General features: G+C 44.2%; 1 protein-coding gene and 3 non-coding genes across 4 annotated transcripts; all 4 read right to left on the bottom strand.

Moving 5' to 3' along the window:
- Positions 1-2,991: 2,991 nt before the first annotated feature.
- rps13 (ribosomal protein S13) lies at positions 2,992-7,483 on the bottom strand. Its single transcript, XM_073049395.1, has 6 exons — positions 7,379-7,483; positions 6,845-6,893; positions 5,504-5,582; positions 4,649-4,818; positions 3,902-4,002; positions 2,992-3,083 (listed from the first exon to the last, which is right to left on the bottom strand). The coding sequence occupies exons 1-6, from the start codon at positions 7,399-7,401 to the stop codon at positions 3,050-3,052; spliced, it is 456 nt and encodes a 151-aa protein (XP_072905496.1). The 5' UTR covers positions 7,402-7,483; the 3' UTR covers positions 2,992-3,049.
- On the bottom strand, positions 3,737-3,828 carry LOC140729872 (small nucleolar RNA SNORD14). Its single transcript, XR_012099416.1, has one exon. It is a non-coding gene; the product is annotated as a small nucleolar RNA SNORD14 (small nucleolar RNA).
- LOC140729870 (small nucleolar RNA SNORD14) lies at positions 4,099-4,194 on the bottom strand. Its single transcript, XR_012099413.1, has one exon. It is a non-coding gene; the product is annotated as a small nucleolar RNA SNORD14 (small nucleolar RNA).
- LOC140729871 (small nucleolar RNA SNORD14) lies at positions 5,242-5,334 on the bottom strand. The gene has a single exon (XR_012099415.1). It is a non-coding gene; the product is annotated as a small nucleolar RNA SNORD14 (small nucleolar RNA).
- Positions 7,484-11,975: the final 4,492 nt, after the last annotated feature.

Here is an 11,975-nt window from a genome sequence, read left to right as displayed (position 1 = left end):
ATTAACCTAACCAGTAGGTCTACAGGCCATGGGAGGAAACTGGAATACCCAGAAAAAAACCCTGAAGCATTCTACAGGCAGAACATTTAGAAACATAGAAAACCCACAGCACAGTACAGGCTCTTCAGCCCACAAAGTTGCGCTGAACATGTCCCCAACTTTGGAAATTACTAGGCTTACCCATAACCCTCTATTTTTGAGCTCCATGTACCTATCCAAAAGTCTTGAGACCCCCATCATATCCACCTGCACGACTGTATAAAAAAAATTACCTGACATCTCTGTACCTACTCCCCAGCACCTTAAACCTGTGTCCTCTTATGGCAACCATTTCAGCCCTGGGAAAAAGCTTCTGACTATCCATACTTTTAATTCCTCTCATCATCTTATACACCTCTAATCCATCACTCCAAGGAGAAAAGGCCAAGTTCACTCAAACTATTCTCATAAGGCATGCTCCCCAATCCAGACAACATCCTTGTAAATCTCCTCTGTGTCCTTTCTACGGCTTCCACATCCCTCCTGTAGTGAGGCGACCAGAACGAAGCACAGTACACCAAGTTGGGTCTGACCAGGGTCCTATATAGCTGCAACATTATCTCTTGGCTCCTAAATTCAATTCCATGATTGACAAAGGCCAATACACCATACACCTTCTTAACCACAGCCAACCTGCGCAGCTGCTTTTAGCATCTTATGAACTGAGACCCCAAGATCCCTCTAATCCTCCACACTGCCAAGTCTTACCATTAATACTATATTCTGCCATCATATTTGACCTACCAAAATGAACCACTTCACACTTATCTGGGTTGAACTCCATCTGTCACTTCTCAGCCCAGTTTTGCATCCTATCAATGTCCTGCTGACAGCCCTCCACACTACCTCCAACCTTCATGTCATCAGCAAAACTTACCCATTCCTCCACTTCCTCATCCAGAACATTAATAAAAATCACAAAGAGCAGGGGTCCCAGAACAGATCCCTGAAGCACACCACTGGTCACTGACCTCCATGCAGAATATGACCCCTCTTTGCCTTCTGTGGGAAAGCCAGTTCTGGAACCACAAAGCAATATCCCCTTGGATCCCATGCCTCCTTACTTTCTCAATAAGCCTTGCTGAAATCCATATACACTACATCTACTGCTCTTCCTTCATCAATGTGTTTAGTCACATCCTCAAATTTTCAATACAGCATGACCTACCCTTGACAAAGCTGACTTTTCCTAATCATCTTTCTCCAAATGTTCATAAATCCTGCCTCTCAGGACCTTCGTCAACTTGCCAACCACTGAAGTAAGACTCACTAATCCATAATTTCCTGGGCGAGCTCTTTCTTGAGTAAATGAACATTCACAACCCCTGATCACCAGAGGCTCAGCAATCTCCTCCCTCAGTAGCCTGGGGTACATCTCATCCAGTCCCAGTGACTTATCCAACTTGATGCTTTGCAAAAGCTCCAGCTCATCCTTTAATACCTACATGCTCAAGCTTTTCAGCCCGCTGGAAGTCATCCCTACAATCAAACACAAGGAAATCTGCAGAAGCTGTAAATTTAAGCTACACACAAAATGCTGGTGGAACACAGCAGCATCTATAAGAAGCACTGACAAAGGGTCTCAGCCCAAAACGTCGACAGTACTTAGATGCTGCATTCCACCAGCATTTTGTGTGTGTACCTACAATCACCAAGATCTTTTTCCATAGTGAATACTTAAGTACTCATTAAGTACCTCTGCTATTTCCTCCAGTTCCATACATTTCCCCAGTCACACTTGATAGGTCCAATTCTTTCACATCTTATCCTCTTGCTCTACACACCTTGCAGAGAACACTGGATCAACAGGATCAGTAATTGGAAGGATATGGTTATTATGCAGCCAGATTAATTTTGGTATTTTAAAAAAATTGTTCAGCATAACTTTGTGGGCTAAAGGACCTATGCTTGTGTTGTACTGGTCAATATTGTGTTCCTAAGTGGAATAAGGTATCAATCTCAAAATGAAAACCTCAACAGATTGAAAATGGAAAATACACTAATTAGAAGGCTTGGATAAATTCTGAGATGATGATGTTTTGTAGCATCCAGTTCCGATGTAGACCCCAATTGTTTTGCCTGTAAATGGCACGGTTTTAATTCTCCCTTCCATTTACAAGTACAGGTAGACCATCCTCTGGCTCACATTTCTCATGCCATATCACTCACTCCTACCCATCTTTTCAAATTATTTTTACAGTACTTTAAACTACAATCTCAGTCTATCAATTGTAAATGGAAAGAAATGAACCAAATATTCACTTGTCTCTTCAAAGAATACAATTGATTGAACCAACTGCTACATTTTAATGAAGGGCAATTTTCATTTACCTAGTAGCTTGGTTAACTGCAAAAATTAACTGCAACACATTGCAACTGCTAAATCCAAATATCTGCTCTTGAGAAGTACTGCACTTAATGGTTTTGCACTGTATTGCTACTGCAGATTTCAGAGCCAGCCAGTGATGCTCCTGATTCTGCTTCTAATACTACCAAAGTTCTTCAAGCCTTTATTTTAAGACGTTTTTCCAGAATATGGTTTGCAAACTAGTTCAGAAGAGCCAGCTGAAAGAACTAAGCCCATGCATTGAGAATTCAGGGCAAGTGATGTTCAACAAATCGGGATTTTAAAAAAAACTTGATTTATTTGGGATGTGACACAAAGATAAATAAATAGTTTTAAAAGCAGCTCAACAATCAGCAGACAGTGAAGCACACCTCCAAAGAATAACATCTCCAACATAAAATGTTTGCTCAAATGAATAGCCTTTTTAATTAGCTTAGGCCAGGACAGGCTACTTTTATACTAGGTGGAACAAAGTGAACATTTCCATGACAGGACAACAGATCCAATCAATAGATCAATAAATCCTTTTGGCCATACTGTCCAAGTTGTATTTTAATAGTGTAATACCAAGGATTCCATCTCAATCAAAACTCAAGACATGTTAGTTAGCATGACAAATTGATTTATTTTTTCTGAGATCCATTCAGTCAATGAAGACTGTCCTTAGGCTACAAGTGCTGAAGCAGTAGAGGATTCACTGCAAAGAGAAAAAAAAGAGTTTATTGTATCAAAAAGCAGTGGATTGAAGTTCCTACTCAATCACATTTCTAAAGGATTCAGGCAGAATTCAAAGAAATAGGTAGAGCCAGAAGAACTGGCTCTCAATTACAAAAGATAAGGGCCATGGTGAAAGACTTGTGTAAAGGAATGCCACTCAAACTAACAGAATATTTAATGCCCAGTTGTAGGAATGCAAATGCACACTAACTGCAACCATTGCTTCTTCCAATAGCAATTAATTCCGCCATATTTAAATTTTCTGTGCCTACTAATTCAAAGGTTTGTCATTTGCACGTTAAAAATTGCTTTGGAAATGTCAAAACTGCACATTTCCATAAGCAGCTAGAAAATAAACTGCACCTTCAGAATCCAAGTTAAGAAATACAGAGTTCTATGTGTTTCAACTCCCAACAGTTTAACACCACGTTCAAGTGGATAGCACAGTAGCCTGGAGTAATGCTGTTACAATTCTGCCATTTGTACATTCTCCATGACCACATGTTTTCTTAGGGTGCTCCACACTTCTCCCACAGTGGTCAATTGATAACTTGGGTATAATTGGGCACCACAGGCTGGTTGGGATGGAAAGGCCCATTACTGTGTTGAATCTTTAAATAAAGTAGCATTAGCTCACTCAGACATCCAAGGAAGGGTTTGCCATCATGCAGGAAAATACCGTTCTGGTAGAAACTGCGAATGATTGGACAAAATCATCATTGTGAGCAGCTCCACTTAATGCATTTACAACAGATTTGGAGAGGAAAATGCCATGATATCCTGCAAGTTGATACTCACTACTTCCAGTTGGGTGGAAGCACCCTCTTGGACTTGTAATACCGGGCCAGTCTGTGGATTCTGCTCTCAATAAGAATCAAGCGGAACTTGGCATCTTTATCCTACAACAAAAATACCCTTAGGAACAATTTATCAGAGATTAGCAGAAATAATTAGCTGCACCAGCCACAGATGCAATATAGTCAATAATGTAGAGCTCACTCAGACATCCAAGGAAGGATTTGCCAACACAAGGAGGAAACCCCCTTTCTGGAGGAAACTGCGAATGGTGGATAAAGCATTCATCATTGTGAGCAAAACCCATGCAAATCTTCAGAATCATGTAAAGTGCTCTGTAATTATCAATTTCAGATACTCCAAAAACTATAAATCTAAAATTTAAAGCTCATATCTCCCAAAATCATATCAAACCACTCAAACAGATAGTGCAATAAAAATGTCAGGGGCAGGTAGAATGGTCAAGACTTAGGACAAGTCAAAAATTAAATGTGCACTGCTAAAGTTTTACATAAACCACTGAAGGCAGCTTAAGTTTCAATTTCATATGTGCAAAATACTATATTAGCTTGTTTCTTTATTCAATATGCCTCACTTGAAGACCAATAACTAACAAGCATGGTTTGAAATTAAAGTTGGAATTTCAATAAACTTAAACATGACAACGACCAATGAAAAGGAATCTAGCACAAGTGAATCTTGCCTTGTAAGTACACCAATTCTGAAGACAATTTAATGCAAAATTGTTACCTTTCTGTTCCTCTCCAAATGCTTGCGCACAGCCACAGCGGTCTTGATCAAGTGGTACAAATCTTCTGGAAGGTCAGGAGCCAGGCCCTTGGACTTGAGGATCCTGAGGATTTTGTTCCCAGTAACAAAACGCACCTGGGCAACACCATGGGAATCCCTCAAGATCACACCTGAAAAATGTTTACACAGTACTTTGTCTATACCTGCATTAATCTAAAGCTCAAACCCAGCAATCTTCAATTCCCAATCACATTAAATTTGGGGGGGGGGGGGGGGGGAGAGGGAAGAACAGCACAATCAAGTTCAGCAGTGCATTGCAATATTTTTGAAGCCATAGAATTACAAGCACTTTATAGCTCCAATCAGGTGCACCACTGTGACTGGCCAGGTCCCAGGAATACACCTCAAACCCATACTATTGGCTGGTGGGTTGACTGGCTGCCATAAATTACCCCTTATGCAGGTGGACCACAGAAAAATTAATTGATGGACAAGTGAATCTACAGGGAAGACGGGATTGCTCGGAGAGGCAGGCAGCCCACATACCCTCAACTGACCAAACGTCCTGATACAGCAAGGAACAATTTAAATGCTCACTCAGACATCCAAGGAAGGTCAAACCAACACATGGACCAGTCCTTTCTGGGGGAAACTGCGAATGGTTGGAAGAACAATCATCATAGTGAGCAGCTAATCAAAAGTTAGATTAGCCCAATAGGCCACAGTTAAATGAAATACAACTTCAGAAATGAGTTTATTTACTTGTCAGATCTCCAACTCTTAAAGGCCATATTAAGCCACAGCAGTCAGAACCTGCACTGAAAATCAAACAACTTTTTAAAAAAAGGCACTTACCAATCTGTGATGGGGTCAACCCCTTCTTTGCCAGCTTGTAAATCTGTTCCTTTACATCATCAGATGTGAGCTTCAGCCACTAAAAAAAATACAGAAAAACATCACAATACTGCAGCAGGCACATGGAACACTATCTGGACGCACGGGAGATTGAGAGTTCCCAACCCCCAGAGTAAAAGGAGCAAAGGCATCTGATTTTGAGGCAAACACGAGGAAATCAGCAGATGTTGGAAATTCAAGCAACACACAAAATGCTGGTGGAATGTAGGCCAGGCAGCATCTATAGGTATAGAAAGTACAGTCAACGTTTCGGGCCGAGACCCTTCATCAGGACTAACTGACAGAAGAGATATTAAGATCTGAAGGGGGGGGAGAGAGAGAAAAAGAATCTGAAATGATAGAAGACAGGAGGAGTGAAGCCAAGAGCTGGAAAGTTGATTGGCAAAAGGGATACAGAGCTGGAGAAGGGAAAGGATCATGGGAAGGGAGGCCTAGGGAGAAAGAAAGGGGTTAGGAGAGCAGGCAAGGAGTGATTGTGAGAGGGTCAAAGAGTGGGAAAAAAAGGGGGGAAATAATAAATAAGGGATGGTGTAAGAAGGGGAGGAGGGCCATTAGCAGAAGTTAGAGAAATCAATGTTCATGCCATCAGGTTGGAGGCTACCCAGACAGAATATAAGGTGTCGTTCCTCCAATCTGAGTGTGGCTTCATCTTGATAGTAGAGACCATGGATAGACATATCAGAAAGGGAATGGAACATGTGGAATTAAAATGTGTGGCCACTGGGCGATGCTGCTTTCAAGGCACTTGATTTTATCATGGAACTCCTGTTACAACAGTTGATACTGACATCAACTGGACAACATCTTGAACAAGGCCACTACCTCCAGCTTCACGACTTACACCGTAACTGAGGACAAGTGGAGTGTTCATGCATTCAAATCAGTGCTGGGGGTGGGGAACATCTTTTCACGAATACTGTTTTGACTGGACTGAGTCCTTTCTACTTTTTCTGTGCAACTACCCCCATCACCTTATTCCAGCATCTGAAATTATGCAAGCGACATCAATTTCAACACTAAAACAGGTCTATTAAAAGGAACAAGAAACAGAACCCCCGTTCAACATGGACGATCACTTTCCTGCTCTAGCCTGTGATTACTATTACCAAAACGCAAACGTTAACTTTCAAAAAAATTAGCGGCTTCCAGAATGGAGAAAATACTGCAGCGAAAATAACTTGTTTAGGACAATAAAAAGTGAAATTAGTTGGGCGCTCTTATTTTAGTCTGGTACTACCTTGAACAACTAAGGCCACTAAACAAGAAAATCCTTCCACTCACCGTGGGCACACTTCGTCTGTAAGGTAGAGCTGACTGGGACAAGCCCTTACTGTGGAAAAAACATGGAGCATGATTAGCACAAGCGACTTACAAGCAATTCGATTTTCTACGGATAATTAACTTCCACCAAGGGTTAGCTTGCAGCAAAGCCAAGAAACACGCCGACACGTAGGCAGCGGCTCCACCGCTTGTAGTAGCGGGCGAGAGGGCCTCGTGTTGGAGCGGGGGCGGAAATACACCACCGAAGTAGGCCCAGGACCACCAGGACGGCGGCGTTTGCTCTGCGGGGCCTTGCCGAGCGCAGGCGGCACTAGGCCGCTGCCTGACGTGCAGAGCGAGGGCTGATCCATCCACCAGGCCCCGAGACTCCGCCATTACCGCGCGGGCCAGGCCTCAGGGAGGGAAGGGAGACCGGGGCAGTCCGCTGCGGCGACGGGAGAGATTGTGTTTCAGGAGGGGGCGCCGCAGGCCGAGGTAGGGGCACCAGCGCGGCTGCCTGGCTGCCTGCCCACCGGCGGCTCCCCCACCACTTACCCGGGAGCGTGCATGCGACCCATGGCGGCGGCGGCAGCAAGGGAAAAGGACCGCTACCGCCGCGCATGCGCCAGTTATGGGCGAGCGCCCGGAAGGGACGTCATTCCGTCCGCCGACGCCGCTGCCGGTCCGTGTGACGTCAGGGGCCGGGCTGAAGCGAAGGGGAGCCGAGGCCCCGGTCCCGGCGCCGGGCGCGGTGGCGTGCGCCTGTTATCCGGCTGCTCGGAGGCTGAGGCTGCAGGATTGCTTGAAGTCGGGAGTTCTGGGCTGCTGCGCGCTGTGCCGATCGGGCATCCGCATTGAGATCAGCATCCATATGGTGCTTCCAGGGGAGCCCGGAATCACCAGGTGCGATAGAGAGGGGTGAACCGGCTCAGGTCGGAAACGGAGCAGGTCAAAGCCCCCGTGCTGATCTGCAGTGGGATCGTGCCTGTGAATAGCCGCTGTAGTGCAGCCTGACCAATACAGTGGGACGCAGTCTTTTAAAAAAAACAATTACATTGAACATTAATCTTTCTTTCACAGCTTAAATACATGAGTTATGTGCGCAGATGCATTGTATACGCTTAATTTGGTTTTCTTCACCTCTAATAATTGTTCAATCACTTCCTAGTTAGTAGTTAACGAGTTAGTATTTCTTGTAATTAATGAGATGGTTTCCAATTAAGGTAACCTTACTGCTACTGTGTCCGACTATTCACTGGTCTGATCGTGTATTTGAATTCTCCTTTCTTGGAAATTTATGCCTCACCTGCTCCCTCAGAAAAGCACAGCAGCGTCTTCACTTTCTGAAGAAATTGAAGCAAATGAGGCTCACCCCCCCCCCCCCCCACACACACATTTTAACCAATTTTTACAGGAGCACCATTGAGAGTGTCCTGACCAGCTGCATCACCGTCTGGTGCGGGAGTTGAAAGGCATCTGATCGCAAGGATTGTAGGGACTGCTGAGAGATAGATCGGAGTCACCTTCCACCCATTGATCAGGACCCTTAGCATTCTCAGTGACCCCCTCCGTCCATCTAACCATCTCTTTGACTCCCTCGGGAGGTACAGGAACAGTTAGAATGAGAAACAGCTTCTTCCCCCAGACTACTGAACTTAACTGCCACCACCGAGGTCTCCTTACATATGTAGTATCAGTGGCGTTATCCTGTTAAGCTTTTAACTTGTAGACAATAGGTGCAGGAGTAGGCCCTTCGGCCCTTCGAGCCTGCACTGCCATTCAATAGACAATAGGTGCAGAAGTAGACCATTCGGCCATTTGAGCCTGCACCGCCATTCTGAGATCATGGCTGATCATCTACTATCAATACCCTGTTCCTGCCTTGTCCCCATATCCCTTGATTCCCCTATCCATAAGATACCTATCTAGCTCCTTCTTGAAAGCATCCAGAGAATTGGCCTCCACTACCTTCCAAGGCAGTGCATTCCACACCCCACAACTCTCTGGGAGAAGAAGTTTTTCCTTAACTCTGTCCTAAATGACCTACCCCTTATTCTCAAACCAAGCCCTCTGGTACTGGACTCTCCCAGCATCTGGAACATATTTCCTGCCTCTATCTTGTCCAATCCCTTAATAATCTTATATGTTGCAATCAGATCCCCTCTCAATCTCCTTAATTCCAGCGTGTACAAGCCCAGTCTCTCTAACCTCTCTGCGTAAGACAGTCTGGACATCCCAGGAATTAACCTTGTGAATCTTCGCTGCACTTCCTCTACAGCCAGGATGTCCTTCCTTAACCCTGGAGACCAAAACTGTACACAATACTCCAGGTGTGGTCTCACCAGGGCCCTGTACAAATGCAAAAGGATTTCCTTGCTCTTGTACTCAATTCCCTTTGTAATACAGGCCAACATTCCATTAGTCTTCTTCACTGTCTGCTGCACTTGCTCATTCACCTTCAGTGACTGATGAACAAGGACTCCTAGATCTCTTTGCATTTCTCCCTTACCTAACTCTACACCATTCAGAGAATAATCTGCCTTCCTGTTCTTACTCCCAAAGTGGTTAACCTCACACTTATTCACATTAAATGTCATCTGCCAAGTATCTGCCCATTCACTCAGCCTATCCAAGTCACCCTGAATTCTAACATCCTCATCACATGTCACACTGCCACCCAGCTTAGTATCATCAGCAAACTTGCTGATGTTATTCTCAATGCCTTCATCTAAATCGTTGATGTAAATCATAAACAGCTGTGGTCCCAATACCGAGCCCTGTGGCACCCCACTAGTCACCACCTGCCATTCCGAGAAACACCATTCACTGTTACCCTTTGCTTTCTATCTGCCAACCAGTTTTCTATCCATGTCAATATCTTCCCCCCAATGCCATGAGCTCTGATTTTACCCACCAATCTCCCATGTGGGACCTTATCAAATGCCTTCTGAAAATCGAGGTACACTACAACCACTGGATCTCCCTTGTCTAACTTCCTGGTTACATCCTCGAAAAACTCCAATAGATTAGTCAAGCATGATTTGCCCTTGGTAAATCCATGCTGGCTCGGCCCAATCCTATCACTGCTATCTAGATATGCCACTATTTCATCTTTAATAATGGACTCTAGCATCTTCCCCACTACTGATGTTAGGCTGACAGGACGATAGTTCTCTGTTTTCTCCCTCTCTCCTTTCTTAAAAAGTGGGATAACATAAGCCATTCTCTAATCCTCAGAAACTGATCCTGAATCTAAGGAACATTGGAAAATGATTACCAATGCATCCGCAATTTCCAGGGCCACCTCCTTTAGTACCCTAGGATGCAGACCATTTGGACCTGCGGATTTGTCAGCCTTCAGTCCCATCAGTCTACTCATCACTGTTTCCTTCCTAATGTCAATCTGTTTCATTTCCTCTGTTACCCTATGTCCTTGGCCCATCCATACATCTGGGAGATTGCTTGTGTCTTCCCTAGTGAAGACAGATCTAAAGTACTTATTAAATTCTTCTGCCATTTCTCTGTTTCCCATAACAATTTCACCCAATTCATTCTTCAAGGGCCCAACATTGTTCTTAACTATCTTCTTTCTCTTCACATACCGAAAAAAGCTTTTGCTATCCTCCTATATATTCCTGGCTAGCTTGCGTTCGTACCTCATTTTTTCTCCCCATATTGCCTTTTTAGTTAAGTTCTGTTGTTCCTTAAAAATTTCCAAATCATCTGTCCTTCCACTCACCTTAGCTCTGTCATACTTCCTTTTTTTTAATGCTATGCAATCTCTGACTTCCTTTGTCAACCACTGTGGCCCCTTTCCCCCTTTTGAATCCTTCCTTCTCCGGCGGATGAACTGATTTTGCACCTTGTGCATTATTCCCAAGAATACCTGCCATTGCTGTTCCACTGTCTTTTCTGCTAGGATATCCATCCAGTTAACTTTGGCCAGCTCCTCCCTCATGGCTCCATAGTCTCCTTTGTTCAACTGCAACACTGACACCTCCGATCTGCCCTTATCCTTCTCAAATTGCAGATAAAAACTTATCATATTATGGTCACTACGTCCTAATGGCTCCTTTACTTCAAGATCGCTTATCAAATCCTGTTCATTACACAACACTAAATCCAGAATAGCCTTGTCCCTGGTCGGCTCTCGTACAAGCTGTTCCAAGAATGCATCCCGTAGGCACTCTACAAACTCCCTATCCTGGGGTCCAGCACCAACCTGATTCTCCCAGTTCACCTGCATGTTGAAATCCCCCGTAACTACTGCGACATTACCTTTGCCACATGCCAATGTTAACTCCCTATTCAACTTGCACCCAATATCCATGCTACCCAGGGACAGGTTTGGTGGCCTGTAGACAACACCCATTAGGGTCTTTTTGTCCTTACTGTTCCTCAGTTCTATCCACACAGACTCTACTTCTCCTGATCCTATGTCCCCCCTTACAAAGGACTGAATCTCATTACTCACCAACAGGGCCACCCCACCCCCTCTGCCCACATTTCTGTCCCTACGATAGCATGTATACCCTTGTACATTCATTTCCCAGGTCTGATCTCCCTGCAGCCATGTCTCCATCACCCCAGCAACATCATAGTTACCCATTCACACCTGAGCTTCAAGCACATCCGCCTTATTTCTGACACTTCGTGCATTCAGATATAGAATTTTTAGCCCATTTCTCCTCTCTCTGTTTAAATCGCTGCCTATTGTGCTTAACCCAGCTCCCTGAACTCCCATCGGGCTATACGCCCCTTAAATTTTGTTGTCCTTCCTAAATTTACTTATTCTTTCTGCACATTTAACTCCATATTCCGTCAGACCATCCCTCTGTACATGTGTCCAATCTAATCATGGCTGATCATCCACAATCAGTACCCCGTTCCTGCCTTCTCCCCATAACCCGTGACTGCTATCTTTAAGAGCTCTAACTTTTTCTTGAAAGCATCCAGAGAATTGGCCTCAACTGCCTTCTGAGGCAGAGCATTCCATGGATCCACGACTCTGGATGAAAACGAGTTGTATTTGCACCTTATTATTTTTAAAATTTATTTGTGGTAATGTTACTTTATGTGTTATGTGTGTGAGTTAAATATACCTTGGTCCAGAGGAATGTTGTCTCGTTTGGTGGTTGAATGACAATAAATT

The sequence above is a fragment of the Hemitrygon akajei genome, chromosome 6 (genome assembly GCF_048418815.1).
Source record: "Hemitrygon akajei chromosome 6, sHemAka1.3, whole genome shotgun sequence".
Lineage (NCBI taxonomy): Eukaryota > Metazoa > Chordata > Chondrichthyes > Myliobatiformes > Dasyatidae > Hemitrygon > Hemitrygon akajei.
This window is presented reverse-complemented; position numbering and strand designations above follow the sequence as displayed.

Bases quoted from the DNA above. Each gene is read 5' to 3' on its own strand.
- rps13 (XM_073049395.1), bottom strand. From the start codon at position 7,401: ATGGGTCGCATGCACGCTCCCGG. The intron at 6,894-7,378 runs GTAAGTGGTGGG...TTTTTTCCACAG, and splicing joins GGTCGCATGCACGCTCCCGG to TAAGGGCTTGTCCCAGTCAG. The intron at 4,003-4,648 runs GTAACAATTTTG...TTTTTGTTGTAG, and splicing joins ATTTGGAGAGGAACAGAAAG to GATAAAGATGCCAAGTTCCG.